The sequence below is a fragment of the Girardinichthys multiradiatus genome, chromosome 7, assembly GCF_021462225.1.
Source record: "Girardinichthys multiradiatus isolate DD_20200921_A chromosome 7, DD_fGirMul_XY1, whole genome shotgun sequence".
Taxonomy (NCBI): domain Eukaryota; kingdom Metazoa; phylum Chordata; class Actinopteri; order Cyprinodontiformes; family Goodeidae; genus Girardinichthys; species Girardinichthys multiradiatus.
The window spans coordinates 23,782,492-23,803,142 of NC_061800.1; the positions used below are offsets into that span (position 1 = coordinate 23,782,492).

At 41.2% G+C, this 20,651-nt stretch overlaps 1 protein-coding gene across 2 annotated transcripts in view; it reads right to left on the reverse strand.

The window, feature by feature from the left end:
- Positions 1-17,814: 17,814 nt before the first annotated feature.
- Positions 17,815-20,651, reverse strand: part of igsf3 (immunoglobulin superfamily, member 3) — a 119,507-nt gene continuing 116,670 nt past the window's right edge. For both annotated transcript variants that reach the window (XM_047370975.1, XM_047370974.1), the window contains exon 9: positions 17,815-20,609. In XM_047370975.1, coding sequence (XP_047226931.1) covers positions 20,359-20,609 — 251 coding nt within the window. In that variant the 3' untranslated portion in view covers positions 17,815-20,358. The remainder of the gene's footprint in view (positions 20,610-20,651) is intronic.

Below are 20,651 nucleotides of genomic sequence, written 5' to 3' on the forward strand. Positions count from 1 at the left end.
AAGGATACTGCATGGGTTTGATCTTTTTTATGCAAAAATAAACACATGGAATTATGAGACATCCAAGCAAAAAACAACATTTACTCATTTTTATGTTTGGAAAATATGCACAAAAAACAAACAGATGGGGGGTGGTAAAAAGCAAAAGCAATATTACCTGATTTCTTAAAGTTCTGACGATGATAGTTGTCAACATTTGCCACAGCTTTGCCATACATGGCAGCACTCAATGGGGTCAAACCGTTCAAATGCATAACGTTGAACCAGACTCAAATTCTTCATCTGTCGAAGGTCATTTGTCTGCCACATTGCTTACAAATGCTGATCAGATCCCTTCCTGTGCCTCTTGTGATGTTATCAACCCAAATCCACACAGCAAATAATTAGCTACCAAATTTTTTTTTTTTTTATAATTGTAAACAAATACAACTAGATATCTTTTACTAACAGACCCTTTACTACACCTACTGTATTGATTACATTTTTCAACACAATCTGCAAGGATCACGTGATAAAAGAGATTGCAGCCTGCCGCTGTTACGCCAAATTGTAGGGCCATTTCTCGTAGAACAGTTTGTGCATCTGTTCTCCTCTTCTTTAATCATCAGTAGAGAACCCCTTGTATCACTTGAAACATGCATATTACTGTTGATTTATTAGGAGTGTTTCTCTGTGTTCTGACTCAGCCTTACATCACTCAGTGAGTCACTCCCACACAAAGCCGTGTGAGATCTTAGTGTGGGGAATGCAAGCTGTGCACACAGGCCTCAACCAGCAGTCACACTTCGCTTACCGATAATTTAGCAGCTCTGCCTCATGCATCTCTAAGAACAAAGGAGCCCATCTTTCTCACTTATGTGCAGTGTGAGGAGGTCAACATGTTTTGGTACACAAGAAGATATTAACTTTATATTTATATATCAGTCCACACCACAGCGTAAGCAGAAGGAGGCATCTGCTGCAATGATTTCACCACATTCCCTCTCATTGGAAGAAAATTAGGATCCATTTGCCTGTCTGCTGTACTGCTGCTTTGGGTTTGCTAAGCGCTGTCTGTGCGAGTGTGCCCTCTGGTGACTGCGTCCTCGGCAAGAAGTACTATGGATCTGTGAGCATGCCTTACTTTTATGCAAATCATCCTTCCTTAGAGGGTGTGGACTTGAAAAAAATGGAGACTCAGAGCAAAAATCACCAGGAACATGAGAAGGAGAGAGAGCCCTGGCATTTTGTGAAGATGTGAGTCGCTGAAACATCTGTAACATTAGCAGATTGAGTGCTATTTTTGAGATTGGGCCTATTTCAGATGGGAGAGCATGATGAGTCTAAGCAAAAGCACATGTAAGTCAACATAATTAGGTCACAGAACCTGAGAAAATGTATATGAGGTTTCCCATTGTGCCACTGTGATTCATAGTCTGATAGTAATTAGAGTGCTGGTCAGGTTTAGTGGCACCCCAGGTAAAGACAAGTTAAATGTACTCGTACTCATCATCTTCTGCTTCATGCAGGACCGGGTTGCAGAGGCAGCAGACTCAGTAAAGACACCCAGACGTCCCTCTCCCCAGACACCTCCTCCAGCTCCTCTGGGGGGGGAGCCCAAGGCGTTCCCAGGCCAGTCAAGAGACACAGTCCCCCCAGCGTGTCCTGGGTTTTCCCCTGGGCCTCCTCCCTGTGGGAGGTGCTTGGAACACCTCCTGAGGAAGGCGCTCAGTTGAGGTGCTCGACCCACCTCAACTGGCTCCTCTCGATGTGGAGGAGCAGCGGCTCCACTCCGAGCCCCTCCTGGATGGCCGAGCTCCACCCACTATCTCTAAGGGAGTGCCCGGCCTCCCTAAGGAGGAAGCTCATTTCAGCCACTTGTATCCGGGATCTCTTTCTTTTGGTCATGACCCAAAGTTCATGGCTATAGGTGAGGGTAGGAACGTAGACCGACAGGTAAATCAAGAGCTTTGCTTTTCGGCTCAGCTCTCTCTTCACCACAACGGACCGCCACAGTGCCCCCATTTCTGTGGCAGCCCCACCGAACTGTCTGTCGATCTCCCGGTCCATTCTTCCCTCACTTGTGAACAAGATCCCAAGATACTTGAACTCCTCCATTTGAGGCAGGAACTACCCTCCAACCTGAAGAGGACAAGCCACCTTTTTCCGGTGGAGAACCATGGCCTTGGACTTAGAGGAGCTGATCCTCATCCCAGCTGCTTCAGACTCGGCTGCGAACCGCCCCAGCGCATGCTGTAGGTCTTGGCTAGAGGGGGCCAGCAGGACCATGTCATCTGCAAAAAGAAGAGACGAAATCCACTGGTCCCCAAACCAACCCCCTCCGGCCCTTGGCTGCACCTAGAAATTCTGTCCATAACAGTTATGAACAGGACCGGTGACAAAGGGCAGCCCTGCCGGAGTCCAACAGGCACCGGGAACAGGTCCAACTTAGTGCCGGCAATGTGGACCAAACTCCCATGAACCCTCAAGTACCCTGTAAAAGGTGTAAAGCTGGTCCAGTGTTCTCCAGACAAAATTTTATATTTATATTTATATTTATTTATACAATCGTGTTGAAATGAATTTAACTAAAGCATTTTTCTCAGTTATGTTTTTCTCAGTTATGTTTTTCTTAGTATGTTAACCAGAGTTTCAAGAAATTAGAGATTAAAGACTTTCTGTTTCCCTGGTGTATGAATATGGCGTAACACAGAGGCACATTCCTCATTGTCATTGGCCACTAGGCTGGAAGAAGACCAATCTTTACTGCCACAATATTTAGTAAGGTAAAAGAAGAGGTAAAAAAAACTCTCAACATCTTCCTGTTGGAGAACTTCAGCCAACTCGGGGTTACCAAGTCGCAGATGAGAGCAAAGCTGCTGTCACATGGTTTTCTTACTCACCATGTATGCTGATGTATTGAATTTCAACTCCATGCCACTTTTAATGTGCCCCCATTTTGTGTAGGTGTAGAATTTACAGTGTTTTATTGCATCAGGGCAGGATATGTTACTTTTTCTGTCACGTCAGCAACTTTTTCTTTTGATATTTAAGGATCAGCTTACCATCTGTGACTCTTATTATAAGCAGTATTAATCAGAAAGTGTTGGTATTCAATATAACATTTATTAAAAAGACTCAGGGGCCATATAGATGGATGATAACTTTTCAGCCTTCTGGGATTTTATTCTTACAAAAACCACCTTGGAGAGTGGAACAGTAAATCACAGAAAAATCTGTTTAATTGAGACACAGACACTTATACTCTTTACTAAAGTAAAATCTAGGTATGTCCAGACATTAGTTGAGATAAGGAGAAAACTTTGACAAACCAACTTGCTCCCACGAGAACTTATGTGCTACGTGAATAAAAACAGACTCCATTTTGGGTCTGCTGCTTTGAAAACCACATGTGCTGTTTTTTCATCCACAACAAAAGCAGATCGGTCAGTTGGACATTTCAGCATATTGAGGTGAGTGGATCTTTATCAGTGCAGACCAAGGGTGTGCATGGCCTTATCGTGAGATTAAGTAATTATTGAGCCATTGCTGCAACATTAGACTAGCACTTACATAAATTTAGTAGCAGTGGAGCATATGTGTGGTATTTCTGCCCTCTCAGAGTTCTGATCCTTATGACACAGAATGTTTTGACATGGAGATGAAACTTTGCATGAGGTGGTGTCAAATGCCAAGCAATATGGAGCTGGAGTGTATTTTACACAAGGTAGTGTATCTTCCAACACAATTGAAAGGTAAGGCAGATAGGCAATAGTGTTATGGGGTATAAGGAAGTTGGCTATTCACTGAGTGCTGTATTAATTGCTTAGCTTCAATTTGAGGGGAATGACAAACTGTGGCAGAAAACATTGCATAATCAGCCTTAAGAGTCAAGGTGCATAGTCCAATGAAACACAAAGCACAGTTTGATTGGGGAAAAAAAGACTGGGCTTTTCACCACAAACACTTCAGGTGGTTGTGGCATGAACCAAAGGATAACAATGTGGAAAATATCTAAGCATGGTGGAGGATGTGTGATGATGTGGCTCTGTTGATTTGTTTTTCAAATGCCATGGGAACCATGGTATAACTATGTTTTCTCCACTGAATGAACGTACAGATTAAACAAAGGATTTTTCAAAGTTTTTCAGTGACAGCTACTGCAATAAAAGAAGAATTTATTGTAAAGCTTTTCACACATATTTAACAGGGGTGCGAATAAATGTGACAGACATTGCATACATTAGTCAAAAGTCAAAGTAGCAGTAAACATGACGTGTAAATAACGTTTGAATATCCCACAAGAGCAAAACAAGAGACAATGGCTTGCACACCATTAATCTTGAATATGTGGTTTGAGCAGAGATAGGTAATTGAAAATTGTTCTCGCAACACATTACTTCATTGTGTTTGTAAGAAAACTTCATCCACAAACTACCTAAATAATCTTGTTCAAACTACGGCCGAATAAAACATGAAGAAGCACTGAATTTGTTTTATTTCAGTTAAATGACGATGTGCCTTTTTAGAATATTTAGCAAAAAAAATTATAAGAATAGACCCAACAGATCATATCATGGCATGCTATTTTACCCCAAAATGTGAAAGCAATTCAACCGTGGAAATAAGGCTACAACACCGCCTGGAGGGATCTCAGGAGGCAGCTGTGGATGGTTTTCATATCATTACCACACAAAAAAACCACCAGTCTCTCTGTACAGATCCAGTGACAGTGGTAGCATCTTGACATCACACCTCAGCCACATTCTCACCTTCCTGGCACAAATCTGAGGAGACCAAATGAATTTTGCATGAACTTGGAGGCTTTTTCAAGCCGTAGCTGAAGCAGCTGTTCCGACTGTGGCTCAGATTAACCAAGCTGCATCTCTGGGAATTTTTTTAAATTTATGAAAGGTGGCTAGTCAACCAACAAAAACGTTTTTTTGTAATGATTTTTTACATAATCTTTCCTTTCCTTGACGGTGCAAGTCAATAAGGCTTTTGTAAAGCTGTTAAACAACAGTAAGAACAGATTGAGCAAATATTTCTTGTTGTACTGGGTCCTTAAAATACACTGATTGACCTTGTGCCGGTTGTAGATATTCTCTGAAGAGTTACACAATCCAACCAGCATTGCAGTTTAATCGGGTGACATTTTGAGCCAACCAATATGTTAAGTAAAGATAATGTTAGTCACAAGACAGTATAAATATTTAGAGCAAACAGGATAAAATGGTACCAAGATTAGATTTCTGTATTTTTTGTCAATGCATACATCACAAATGTCACAAATTTCTATCATTGTGTATATGTCAACATGTGTATTACTCAATGTGTAGCCTTAAAGATCCAAAATTCTTTATGATATATCAAACGATGAACATATTGGGTTCGTATAAGGAGCCCAGCAGGAGAGCTGTGTGGGCCGCAATCACCCAGCATGATTTTCTTCTCTCATACATGGACTTAACTGCAAATATGACAGGACACCATGTAAAATATCCATCCATCCATTCTCTATACCCACTTAATCCCCTCCAAGGTGGTATATCCAACCTCTCACCCAATGACTCTATGAATTTCAGGAACCCCGATATCTAAAATATAATTAATAATGCAAAAAAAGAGAGTTTACGATTCATTTTAGCTACATTCAGCAAACACAAAATGAAAAACTGTTTATTAATCAAACATTACTTCTGTAGCAACAGTAAAAACGAACCCACTCAAATTACTGTCAAAAACACAATCAAAAACAAACAAACAAAAAGAAACACATATCTCCCAAGAAAGCAAGAAACTATTAGAAATATATGCCACACCATCAAACAGGAAATTGGGCATGATTAAAACTTTAAATACATTAAGAAAAATGACAGAACAATCAATTACTCTTAAATTTATATCGAAGCTACACTGAAACATAAATAAGGAGGTAAGCTCATTTGGCTAAAAGAACTTTGATAAATATAATTTTATAAGATACATTCTTTTTTTAGGCTGCACGGTGGCGCAGTTGGTAGCACTGTTGCCTTGCAACAAGAAGGTCCTAGGTTTGATTCCCAGCTGGGGCTCTTTCTGCATGGAGTTTGCATGTTCTCCCCGTGCATGCGTGGGTTCTCACCGGGTACTCCGGCTTCCTCCCACAGTCCAAAGACATGCCTGTTAGGTTAATTGGTAACTCTAAATTGCCCTTAGGTGTATGAATGAGTGTGTGCTTGGTTGTATGTGTGTTGCCCTGCGATGGACTGGCGATCTGTCCAGGGTGTACCTCGCCTCTCGCCCACAGACTGCTGGAGATAGGCACCAGCTTCCCACTATGGAATAAGCGGTAGAAACTGACTGACATTCTTTTTTTATTTCCACTCTTATGGATCCTCAGGTTTTCAGGTTGTTCATTTAAAGCTGAGCACCATAATGATGAATCTCAGCCTCACCATATGTTTTAGTTCATACTGTAGGAATAGCTAATCACCTGTGTCCTGAAGGCCTGAAGTTTCTGGAGGGTTCACAGGAAACGTTCGATCAAATGAGATGGATTACGACCATTAAGAGCTTTAAAGGATCTTCAAATCTATCTTAAAGGCAAAAGATGGCCAGTGTAGAGATTTTGAAATTGGTGTGATGTGTATTCTCTTTTTGTTTTATTATTGACTAAGTATTTAATCGAAGAAACATTAGCACCTCTCTGCTACATCTTTCTTTTATTGAAAGCTCTTTGTTTGTGTTTTGAAAACAACTTCATGTAGATTTTTCACTAAGTTTTCCTCGTCTTGCTTTAAATAGAATTTTGTTTGCTCAAAAGCATCGAATCGCTTTTGATATTTAATTCTTAAAAATAACATGCAGCATTTATTTTATTTTATTTTCAAAAGTTCATTAAGTGTCTTTAATAATTTTCTGATCTTATTTTAAATTTGTGCAAATACTTTTTGAAAATACTCATTAATTTAATTTAATTTAATGCTATTTTGGGGCAGCAGATTAGTACTTTTAATAATATTAGTGTGTTTAAACAAACATTTTTAAAAATCCATCTGATTTCAAAGCAATAAAGCCCCCTGTGATATACATTTCCATTATACTAGATACACTTTTTTTTTACAATTTTGAGATCTTTGTCTTTTATTAATCAAATTTGACACACCTAAACTATTTTTTCTAGTTTCTTTTTTTTTTTTACCATTCCAGCATGCTCAACCTGTGATTAGCTTATCCTATGTAAACGTATATGTACCCAACGCTTTTAATGTTGCTGTAATTAAGAAACATGAAATGACAGACCTATCTAACCCTGCTCTCTTATCTAAAATGTTTGAAAGAAGTGGTTGCTAATCAGGTGTGAGCGCATTTACACAGTAAGACATGTTTAAGGAGTTTAATTTAGATGTCAGAGCTCATCACTGACAGAGCACTGGTGAAATTCACGATATTCTCATGGTCTCAGATAATGGACTTCAGTGCTCATCTGATACAGTCTATCACAGTAGTCATTATCAAATCTGGAGCACGCCCCGGGGATCAAAGAAACTGCACTGGTTTAGGTTATATATGTCTCACAGACTCCAGTTTGTTCATATAATGATGCATTTTTGCCATGCCCTAAAGTTACAGATGGAGCACTACAGAGGTCAATGCTTTGGCCAATGCTCCTTACTCACCAGAGCATAAGCTACTCATGATAATGCTTCCAGGTGGTAAAATTATCAGACATCATGGAATAAATGTTCATTGTTATGCTGATGTTGCTCATCTATTTCCATGAAATCTGATCAATTCAGGTTGGTAATTAAACTACAGGCATTTCTTGAAGTCATAAAGATCTAATTTTGTGTTTAAATTCAGGGATGATAAAAGATTTTGTCTTTCGACCAGAGCATCTGAAAAACAAATGCTTAGTTAGCAACTTACTCTGAACAGCATTGTTTTGGCCTTCAGTAATAATGTAAAGAACCTTGATGTCATCAGTGAGCAGGGCATATAATTTAAATTCCCTATTAAACCTTTTTCTCCTTTCAGCTTTCCATCTTTTCAGCTGCATAATATTGCAAAAATAAGAATTATACTCTCCTGGAGTGATGCTGAAAAAGTAGTTCATGCATTTCTTACATCAAGGCTGGATTATGGTAATTGTTTACTACCAGGATGTCCAAAAATACAGTAAAACGTTTCAGCTCATCCAAAATGCTCTAGCCAGAGTTTTAATGAGAATTAAAAGAATAGATCATGTTTCCCAATTTTAAGCTTCTTTTCATTGGTTCCCTGCTAAATCCTGAATAGAATTTAAAATTAGAGGTTGTTTTCAGATGGGTTTGCTTGTCTGTGTGTGTTAGCAACTTTATGGAAAACGTTACAGACCAATTCTTATAAAACTGTTTTACCAGAGGTGTGTCCATTAAATTTTGGTGGTGATCCAGATCAGGATCCAGATCCAGATCCAGATCCACGAGTTTTTAAACCTGTTAACACCCTGCCCCAAAATTCAAAAAGCGCCTGTAAAATGCATACCCAAACAAAAAATTCAATTAGATGTTCTTGACCCACTGCAGTACATGCAAAAGCCTGGTCTCTCTGAAATTTTACCCTGAGCAGTTAAACATATTGTAACTGTAACTAGTTTGTAGTTATTGAAGTTGGAACACACATACCTTTTATTTTTTTCCCTTGCCTGGATTGATTTTTGAATGTTTTCTTGTAACAGTACATGGATGTCTGAAGATATGGACTTAAAGGTCAAATGATGCTATAGATACAAGTCTTACATAATACAAGTTGAAATTTGATAATAACACAACAAAACAATTAGTATTCTGTAGAGGTTGTTCTGTGATTATGTCCAGGCGTTTTCTCTTATTTACAGTTACCACTGGTGTGACTGGGTCTGGAGACACTATATGTGGACAGAATCTGTTTAAAGAGGTGTCAATTAAAAGAAGAGAAGCTGGCAGCCATTTTAGGTCTGTAGTGTAGGAATACAGGTCCTTCTCAAAATATTAGCATATTGTGATAAAGTTCATTATTTTCCATAATGTCATGATGAAAATTTAACATTCATATATTTTAGATTCATTGCACACTAACTGAAATATTTCAGGTCTTTTATTGTCTTAATACGGATGATTTTGGCATACAGCTCATGAAAACCCAAAATTCCTATGTCACAAAATTAGCATATCATTAAAAGGGTCTCTAAACGAGCCATGAACCTAATCATCTGAATCAACAAGTTAACTCTAAACACCTGCAAAAGATTCCTGAGGCCTTTAAAACTCCCAGCCTGGTTCATCACTCAAAACCCCAATCATGGGTAAGACTGCCGACCTGACTGCTGTCCAGAAGGCCATTATTGACACCCTCAAGCAAGAGGGTAAGACACAGAAAGACATTTCTGAACGAATAGGCTGTTCCCAGAGTGCTGTATCAAGGCACCTCAGTGGGAAGTCTGTGGGAAGGAAAAAGTGTGGCAGAAAACGCTGCACAACGAGAAGAGGTGACCGGACCCTGAGGAAGATTGTGGAGAAGGGCCGATTCCAGACCTTGGGGGACCTGCGGAAGCAGTGGACTGAGTCTGGAGTAGAAACATCCAGAGCCACCGTGCACAGGTGTGTGCAGGAAATGGGCTACAGGTGCCGCATTCCCCAGGTCAAGCCACTTTTGAACCAGAAACAGCGGCAGAAGCGCCTGACCTGGGCTACAGAGAAGCAGCACTGGACTGTTGCTCAGTGGTCCAAAGTACTTTTTTCGGATGAAAGCAAATTCTGCATGTCATTCGGAAATCAAGGTGCCAGAGTCTGGAGGAAGACTGGGGAGAAGGAAATGCCAAAATCCCAGAAGTCCAGTGTCAAAGACATCACCGACCCCCTCCTGGACCCCCTGCAGTTTGCCTACAGAGCCAACAGGTCTGTAGATGATGCAGTCAACCTAGCCCTTCACTTCATCCTCCGGCACCTGGACTCCACAGGAACCTATGCCAGGATCCTGTTTGTGGATTTCAGCTCTGCCTTCAACACCATCGTCCCAGCTCTGCTCCAGGAGAAACTCTCCCAGCTGAGTGTGCCCGACTCCACCTGTAGGTGGATAACTGACTTCCTGTCTGACAGGAAGCAGCGCGTGAGGCTGGGGAAGCACGTCTCTGACTCCCTGACCATCAGCACCGGTTCCCCCCAAGGCTGTGTTCTCTCTCCTCTGCTCTTCTCCCTGTACACCAACAGCTGCACCTCCTGTCACCAGTCTGTCAAGCTTCTGAAGTTTGCGGACGACACCACCCTGATCGGACTCATCTCTGATGGTGACGAGTCCGCGTACAGATGGGAGGTGGACCATCTGTTGGACTGGTGCAGCCAGAACAACCTTGAGCTCAACGCTCTAAAGACAGTGGAGATGGTTGTGGACTTCAGGCAGAACCCAGCCCTACCTGCCCCCATCACCCTCTGTGACTCCACAATTGACACTGTGGAATCTTTCCGCTTCCTGGGAACCATCATCTCCCAGGATCTCAAGTGGGAGCCAAACATCAGCTCCCTCATCAAGAAAGCCCAGCAGAGGATGTTCTTCCTGCGGCAGCTGAAAAAATTCAACCTGCCAAGGACTATGATGGTGCACTTCTACACAGCCATCATTGAGTCCATCCTCACCTCCTCCATCACCATCTGGTACGCCGCTGCTACAGCCAAGGATAAGGGCAGGCTGCAGCGTGTCATTCGGTCTGCTGAGAAGGTGATTGGCTGCAGTCTACTGTCGCTCCAGGAAATGTACACCTCCAGGACCCTGAAGCGGGCAGGGAGGATTCTGGCTGATCCCTCCCACCCTGGTCACAGACTCTTTGAGACTCTCCCCTCTGGCAGGAGGCTGCGGTCCATCCGGACCAAAACCTCACGCCACAAGAACAGTTTTTTCCCATCTGCCACCAGCCTTGTTAACAAAGCCCGGAAACCACACTGACACTGACACTCCCCCCCCGCCCCCCCACCCCCTTTTTTTTTGCTGACAGGACACTTGTAAACTGTAACTCTATGTGTTACATTAACGCTCAGCTTGGACTCCTGCCATACTTGCACAATGATCACCTGCACTGTTGTATTGCTCTTGCATCCTATACTGCTGTATACTTACTCTCACTCACTTAAAACTGTGCACATATATTTATATTATATTGTAGATATGTTTATACTGTTTAATTTGTATTGTATTGCACTGACTACGCCAAAACAAATTCCTTGTATGTCCAAAAACGTACTTGGCAATAAAGCTTTTCTGATTCTGATTCTGATTCTGGTCAAGTACCCACAGTCAGTGATGGTCTGGGGTGCCGTGTCAGCTGCTGGTGTTGGTCCACTGTGTTTTATCAAGGGCAGGGTCAATGCAGCTAGCTATCAGGAGATTTTGGAGCACTTCATGCTTCCATCTGCTGAAAAGCTTTATGGAGATGAAGATTTCATTTTTCAGCACGACCTGGCACCTGCTCACAGTGCCAAAACCACTGGTAAATGGTTTACTGACCATGGTATCACTGTGCTCAATTGGCCTGCCAACTCTCCTGACCTGAACCCCATAGAGAATCTGTGGGATATTGTGAAGAGAACGTTGAGAGACTCAAGACCCAACACTCTGGATGAGCTAAAGGCCGCTATCGAAGCATCCTGGGCCTCCATAAGACCTCAGCAGTGCCACAGGCTGATTGCCTCCATGCCACGCCGCATTGAAGCAGTCATTTCTGCAAAAGGATTCCCGACCAAGTATTGAGTGCATAACTGTACATGATTATTTGAAGGTTGACGTTTTTTGTATTAAAAACACTTTTCTTTTATTGGTCGGATGAAATATGCTAATTTTGTGAGATAGGAATTTTGGGTTTTCATGAGCTGTATGCCACAATCATCCATATTCAGACAATAAAAGACCTGAAATATTTCAGTTAGTGTGCAATGAATCTAAAATATATGAATGTTAAATTTTCATCATGACATTATGGAAAATAATGAACTTTATCACAATATGCTAATATTTTGAAAAGGACCTGTATAATATGTTTAACATAAATTGTGACATTCTGATGTCCAAATAATGCACCCACCTGCAGGCCAGTTAACCCACCAGTGGATGGTGGCTGTTAACAGGCCACCATCCTCAGACAGTCAGTTATTCATTTTCTACCTCTTCTTTCATAGTGGGTCGCGGGGAAGTTGGTGCCTATCTCCAGCAGTCTATGGGGGACACGTTGGCAGTCCATTGCAGGGCAACATAGACACACACAGGACAAACAGCCTTGCACACACTCATTCACGCCTAAGGGAAATTTAGAGAAACCAATTAACCTAACAGTCATGTTTTTGGACTGTGGGAGGAAGCCAGAGTACCTGGAGAGAACCCACAGGTTAAAGAATTCTTCATAATTGTGGGATAGGTCAATTTTTAACACTTTTGCATGTAACTCCGGAAACACAAAGCAAAAAGGCTTGGTAAAAAAATTAAGGTAAAACTTAATCATATGTTCTGTCATATGGTAACGTTTCTTGAAGATCGCAGCAGAATTCCAGATCTGGTGATAAAGAAAGTGTAAAAATAAAAGGCCAATGGAAATTTTGTTAGTGTAAAGGTAGAGACAAATTGCCCACACCAAATTGTAGCTGAAGGTCTACTGGTTTGGTAAGGTGCTAACACATTTGTAACTTTTAACCTAATAGTCATATAAATGTATATCCAGGTGTGAGTGTTATGTTCTCATGATCAAAGAAATCAAATATAAATTTGCTGGAAAGGGTACAAATAAACCTTTTTTGTTCTTTCACTGAATTGGAGTTGGTGACTTTGCTAAGTAGGAATCTATGGCATCAGTGACCCTTTGTTGGGTTTTGGAGATATGCAGTCTCTGACTGTCTTGTTCAATATGTTCCTAACAGAGCACTTCATTCCCAGGCTGCAGGTTTACTGGTGGTTCCTAAAGTTTAAAGTTAAAAGTAGAATGGGAGGCAAATCTTCAACAGACTCCTCTCCTTAGAGACCAGCTCCCAGTTTTTGTCCGTGAGGCAGACACCTAGTCTACTTTTTAAACTAGGCTAAAAATGTTTCTTTTTGATGAATACTATAATTAGAATGGCTACCCTTGCATGTTACACTGCTATAGGCTATGGTGGACATAATGACCACTTGTCTGCTTTTTTTCCCCTACTGGTCTTCATTTATGCATTATGTGTATTAATTGCTGCTCCTTTCTTGTTTATCTGTTTTATGTGTTGCTTTCTCAAATGCCCAATCGGTTGTTGAAGATGGCTGCTCACACTGAGCGGGGTTCTGCTGGAGGTTTTTTCCTTTTCTTTTCCACTAAGTTGCGCCATTCCACCGTCACCACATGCTTGCTTAGTAAGGATTGCTGAGCAAGCATGTGGGGACTCAATGCAATTAAGTGTCAACTGTCACCACAGTCTCGTTTAGGAGAAGGGATACTGCCAAGTTAGTGACCTGATGCAATTTCCTAGGTAACTTAGACAAAAAACTTTTTAACAATTGGCATAATAAATTGAACTTCATTTCAATGTTTTTGTTACTAGGGTTGTACTTGAATGAATGTAATTGAATCTGAATCTGTTTGTATGACTGCAGTGATCTGGTTATATAATTCTGAATATAAACCAGATTTGTGTCTTGTAAATTGCCTTGAGATTACATTTTTAATGTAAACTCGAGCTATATAAATAGACTGGACTGAAACTGAGCTGAATTGAGGCTGCTGTGTTTGGTTTTTGCCTGCCTCTATGGCGATGTCTCTGAATCCAACAGAACGTATTACCAGGGCTACAAGCTGACATCCTTTCATCCAGACCGTTGTGTCCACCACTAGGTGGCCCAGTAAACTGAGGCTGAGTTTGGGGATTAGAGAAGAAGCGGAAATGTAGCGGGAAATGCACCTGGAATGCGGATGTACTGCGACAGAACAAGTTGCTAATAAAGCTGTTAAAAATGTGTTCCTGTCGAACTGATGTTCCTGCTTCATGCTCACTTTCAAACATAACACAGACGACACTGCAGCACGTCTGCTGTGAGAAATAGGAAAGTAGAACCGCCCATGTTAATTTTACAACAGAGTGACACAAATGATGTTGGACAAAGATGTCTAACGAGTCGTGGGATTTCCAATGTGGCTGCCATTTTGTGTCTTACCATGAACCAGTTTCATCACATTGCATTGTGTTTTCATGCATTGTGCCAACCTGAGTGTTAATTATAAGTTTACAGGGATGCTGTGTTTGAAGCTATAAAAGGATATATTTTTTACTACTAAAGCTTAATTAGCTTTGATTATGATCACTAGTTCTGATGGCTGTTAAAAAAAAGTGTCATACAAACCTTTTGGTTATTTTCAGTAATTTGTCTTTTACAAAAACAATGGGACAGGTTAATCACAATTTAAAGCAAACATACCGTCATGTTATTCTGAATGAAAAGAAGGTTTTAGCCGGTTGTATTCTGTGAAAAGAGAAAATAGCAACTATTTACAAAAAAAAAAAATTATTAAAGTAAAAATTGTGAACGTTTGTTCATCTTTAAACTGGGAACTACTTGTTTTGGGAACAGTAAGAAGCTCTTTGCAGGAACAATATAAATAACACTATAGGCAACTGAATTGAAGATGGCAGAAATGCATTGCATATTTTCTCTTTTTTTAATTTTTAAATAAATCAGATGTAAACTATATGGAAACAAGATGCATCTTATCCTATATGGTTTGCTGTAACTGGCTTCATAGAGATCACATATTTGTATCACCGGTCAGCATTTCTGGAACCGTTACAGAGACTACCACCACTCATCGGTTAGTAAAGCAGTTGGTTGCCATGGAGACTGGATGCACGTTGATGAAAAGACATTGCTGACCAGGGAGCTTTTTGGACCCCAAATTTCTGTTCTTTCTCGATATAATTGATGGGCTGACCTGCATGGCTCCTTTTGTTGTCGTTTGATAAATTGCATCTACTTATATGACTGATAGACAAAACGTTAACTACCAAATTGTTGCATCATTAAATTTGCAGGTGTTTATCATGAGCTCCACCTTTCAGTTTCCATTGTAAACTGCAATTTTTGAGGAACTTATGTCTTAAGATTGAGCACCCTTGCTATCCAACGACATTATTTGGCAACAATTTTGTTGAAAACATCAATCTCTTCTGTTAAGCACTTATGAACACTTTAATAACGTTCAGAACGATAGCAGGCTTGTTTGATTACACCGATATGTCCATCTGTTCAGTGACTTGCAAAGTATTAAAAACCCTTGAACATTTGGTCAGATTACAGTCCCAAGGTACAATAACCTATACTGGAATATTTTGACTGACCAACACAAAGCACTTCACAATTGTGAAGTGAAAAAAAAATAATGGTTTTCAAAATCTAAGGCAAACATTACATTTCTGCTTATTCTTTTTGTCAAAACCGGTCAAATTCAGTCATATTGGACAAAGTGAATCTGAACATTAGTTTTAAGTCTTTCAAGTTTCCTGTCAATAACATTAACATTAGATCTATGCCAACATGACTATGCTTTTATCTGAACCATTCTATTGTAACTCTGGCTGTATTTTTAGGGTCATTGTCCTGCTGGAAGGTGAACCTCCACCCAAATCTTAAGGATTTTACATCCTCTAATGGGTTTGCTTCCTTGATTGCTCTGCATTTAGCTCAATTCCTCTTCCCATCAACTGTGGCCAGCTTCCTTGACCCTGCCAAAGAATAGCATCCAACACAACAAGATACTGACACTATTTTTACAGTATGGATGATGTTTTTATGGTAATGTCTAGTATTCATTTTCTGTCAAACACAATTTTACATTTAGGCCAAAAAGTCCAATTTTAGCCTCGGTTGACCAGATCATCTCTTTCACATGTCTGGAAAAAAATCCGATTGTCATCATGGATTAAGACTTCAAACCATCAATCACAGTCTAATAAATCAGATTGCCACAACCTTAAAACATTGCAGGACTGAAAGTTTTCCATCAAAATATGACCAAACCTAAAATCAACTCAGTTACTTGAATATACACTGCTCAAAAAAATAAAGGGAACACTTAAACAACATGATATAACTCCAAGTGAATTAAACTTCTGCGAAATGAAACTGTCCACTTAGTAAGCAACACTGATTGACAATCAGTTTCACATGATGTTGTGCAAATGGAATAGACAACAGGGGGAAATCTTTGGCGATTAGCAAGACACACTCAATAAAGGAGGGGTTCTGCAGGTGGGAACCACAGACCACTTCTAAGTACCGCTTTCTGGCTGATGTTTTGGTCACTTTTGAATATTGGTGGTGCTTTCACACTCGTAGTAGCATGAGATGGACTCTACAACCCACACTAGTGGCTCAGGTAGTGCAGCTCATCCAGGATGGCACATCAATGTGAGCTGTGGCAAGAAGGTTTGCTGCGTCTGTCAGCGTAGTGTCCAGAGCCTGCAGGCGCTACCAGGAGACAGGCAAGTACACCAGGAGATGTAGAGGAGGCCGTAGGAGGGCAACAACCCAGCAGCAGGACCGCTACCTCCGCCTTTGTGCAAGGAGGAACAGGAGCACTGCCAGAGCCCTGCAAAATGACCTCCAGCAGGCCACAAATGTGCATGTGTCTGCACAAACGGTTAGAAACCGACTCCATGAGGATGGTATGAGGGCCCGACGTCCACAAATGGGGGTGGTGCTCACAGCCTAACACCATGCAGGATGCTTGGCATTTGCCAGAGAATACCAGGATTGGCAAATTCGCCACTGGCGCCCTATGTTCTTCACAGATGAAAGCAGGTTCACACTGAGCACACGTGACAGAGTCTGGAGACACCGTGGAGAGCGATCTGCTGCCTGCAACATCCTTCAGCATGACCGGTTTGGTAGTGGGTTAGTAATGGTGTGGGGTGGCATTTCTTTGGAGAGCCACACGGCCCTCCATGTGCTCACCAGAGGTAGCCTGACTGCCATTAGGTATCGAGATGAGATCCTCAGACCCCTTGTGAGACCATATGCTGGTGTGGTTGGCCCTGGGTTCCTCCTAATGCTGGACCAGGCTAGACCTCATGTGGCTGGAGTGTGTCAGCAGTTCCTGCAAGATGAAGACATTGAAGCTATGGACTGGCCCGCCCGTTCCCCAGATCTGAATCTGATTGAGCACATCTGGGACACCATGTCTCGCTCCATCCACCAACGTCACGTTGCACCACAGACTGTCCAGGAGTTGACGGATGCTTTAGTCCAGGTCTGGGAGGAGATCCCTCAGGAGACCATCCACCGTCTCATCAGGAGCATGACCAGGCATTGTAGGGAGGTCATACAGACACGTGGAGGCCACACACAATACTGAGCCTAATTTTGACTTGTTTTAAGGACATTACATCAAAGTTGGATCAGCCTCTAGTGTGTTTTTCCACTTTAATTTTGTGTGTGACTCCAAATCCAGGCCTCCATTGGTTAATACATTTCATATCCATTGATGATTTTTGTGGGATTTTGTTGTCAGCACATTCAACTTTGTACAGAACAAAGTATTCAATGAGAATATTTTATTCATTCAGATCTAGGATGTGTTATTTGAGTGTTCCCTTTATTTTTTTGAGCAGTGTATATGCATATTATAGACCAGTCAGGTCATCAGAAACCTTTTTACTAAGGGTTTCCAGGACCAGAACTAAACAAGGGGGAGGCAACATTTAGTTTCTATGCTCCTCTGCTTCCTGAAAACCAAAGATATGTAGAAACTGTTGACTACCTTAAATTAGAATTGAAAACATTGTTTACCGTTTGTTCAAGTATATTTTCCAACAAACCTCAGAGGCCTTCGCAAGAAAGTTGAAGTTATGCAGAAATTTTAATACACATAGTTGACTAAGTACTAATTAGACAACTTTTGAAGGAAATTGGTTAAACTGGATTATACTTAGCGGAATCAGAGTAAAGCAGGCTAGCTACCAATGAATCTATCAGTTTTAATTGTTAAAAGAATGTTAAAAAACATGTATCAATTTTAATCCACTTCACAACTATGCACTACGTTGTGTTGGTCTATCCCATAAAATGCAATGAAATACACTAAATTCTTTGTGGTTGTGGTGTGAGACACTGTATTACTTTAAATTACTTTTTACTAATACAAATGCATCACATTTCAAAGTCCTGTGGCTAAACAGTACATGCTTCACTCAAGCTAACATATTTTCCAAAAAGCTAAAATCGTATAACTTGGTGTCTTGCGTCAGTTGTAGGAACACATTTTAGCTTTTATTGACATAAATCTGTTTAATGAAGTGCTGCATAAAAGCAAAGCATTAAAAAGACACTTATGAGCAATAATATCAAACACAATCTCCACAACACCCATTCTTAAAATGAACTATTTAAACAGGTCCGAGAGGCATCTTGGACTGGCAGTCAAATATTGAAGATGGGGGGGGTGGGGTCGGACACTGCGCTGACTCTTGGCTCAGGAAGTTCGGGAGGATGGAGAGAGAAGGGAATTTTGTCAGCCCATCACAAAAACACAAGGTTCAAAATGTTCAAAGCTTTACAAAACACCAAAATCCCCCCCTGTAATATTGTCATGCAATATACATGTTGACACAACTGAGACAGATTTTTTCAAGATTTCCCATGTCCAGTCTGGCAGTGCATGGGTTACGCAGAGGGTTTCCCCTCTCCAGGCTGAGAACGTGGCACAGCTTTTTCAGCCGGTCTGCCTTACTGGTTATTGGGGAGCCAGCTTCCATGATAAAAAAAAAGAAAACATCTCACGTTTCAGTTGAAACTTCCTACGCAGATGTTACATCACATTTCACTAAATAAACAAGCAGAAAAAGCATATAAGTGAATCATTTTTTGTGACTTGTCTGTTCAACTATTGTACACTTAAAGCCACAGCATATTCTTATATGTATTAGATATACAGTGTTCTGACACTGAACAAACCCGACTGCTTGTAATGAAATGCTACAAACTGCAATGCGCAGGACAGGTCTAGCATTTCTACTTCTACCACAGTTTCAACACACAGGCTATTGATAGAACGTGCTTAATGCACAACTTTTGAAGAAATAAAAAGAGGCAAAAAAGACAAAATCTTACAAAGCAATGCAAAAAACGTATAAAACAATAAATAGAAAATATTTTAAAATAAACAAATCAAAGATTTGTCCTCATCAAATCATGTGAAGGTTTTTCGTGTTTTATGACACTTCTACACATAATAATCTTCATTGTGGCCTTCATGTTTAAAACTAAATGGAGTGGTGAGACTGGGCAAATAAAGAAAATGTGCAAACATTGAATTTCATTCAGTGACTTGCTTAATTTAATCAAAAAAGTTCAACTTATTTAAAATCTAACTGCCAACAAGGCCTATAAATCCACAGCGGGACATATGCAGACATATTAATCGCCTGCCTCAGCATCCCCAGTGTCTTTAAAAACTTCAAACATCAGCTGCACATGACAGAATGGTAATGAGGAGCACTTGGCACTGAAAGAAAAAAATGAAAATCACTTATGTTTAAGTACATACATCCTCAGTGAAAGAGACCTTTTTATTTATTAACCCATAATTTTCAACCTCCTTTACTTTCCCTCGCTGTCCGTTTTTCAGAGAGGAGGTTGGAGAAGACGAGCAGGGCAGTCTTTCACTCGGGCCAGAGTGTCTGGCAGTGTTTAGGTGGCTCACCAGGACTTGTTTCAGTCTGCCAAGCGAATCCATTGTGAAGGCAGGTGGGCCAACACACATCCTCATTCAGGACACAGACTTGTGTGTCCTAGCCTTTGTCTCATGCAGCCTGGCAACGGAGCCGGTAGCTACGAAGTCAGTGGGTGCAGAGCATTGCTATGGGAACCAGCATAGTAGGCTAGGCTGTGGCTGCACTTGGATCAGTTTGAATACTTTTTTGGCATCCCGTTTAATGCTGGAGTCGCCTGCAGAGTTCACTCTCTTAAATGTTCCTCCCAGACTGGCCAGCGATCTTATCTGCACAGTTTTTTCCCCACTCTCCTCTGAAAAATAGATAAATATGTATTGTAATACAAATCAAAACAACTATGGCATTAGGCTTAACAGAAACAGGGCGAGGTTCATGGTACTCTATTGCCCTTCGGTTTGCCCTCGCCCATTTAATAGTGCTGAAATGGTACATCCATTGTCAGCACGCCCACACACACAAACACACAGTCGTCAACATAAAAACAAACAGCCGCCAGTTTAGAAATCTTTAAACTCATTGACTAATTCAACACGGCATTGAACAACAGTAAGGTCTGAAGGTGGAGTCCACTAAGGCTCCCTGGCATTGTGTCGATTGAGTCCACGATGTGCGTGAGGCAGGGAAAAAGGACGGGGGTCAGACTCTCCCTCGCTTAGTCAACCGAGCCGGGGTGCAAGCTAAGCGCTGGGGGGTCCAGACAGGTGGGGGAGTAACTAAGGTGAGGCTCCTTAATCCACAGCAGGGGGGCACCATTCTTGCCCTCCTGGCTCTTGTTGTTGTTGCGACCCTTGTAGCGCACGACCAGCAAGGCGATGAGGAGGATGCCGAAGATAGGGAAAGGGTAGAAGAAGAGGAAATAGAAGAGGGACTCGTTGGAGCACACCACAGAATGGATGGTGGACACTGTTGGCAAAAAATTAACAATTCTAAATTGTTGACATATAC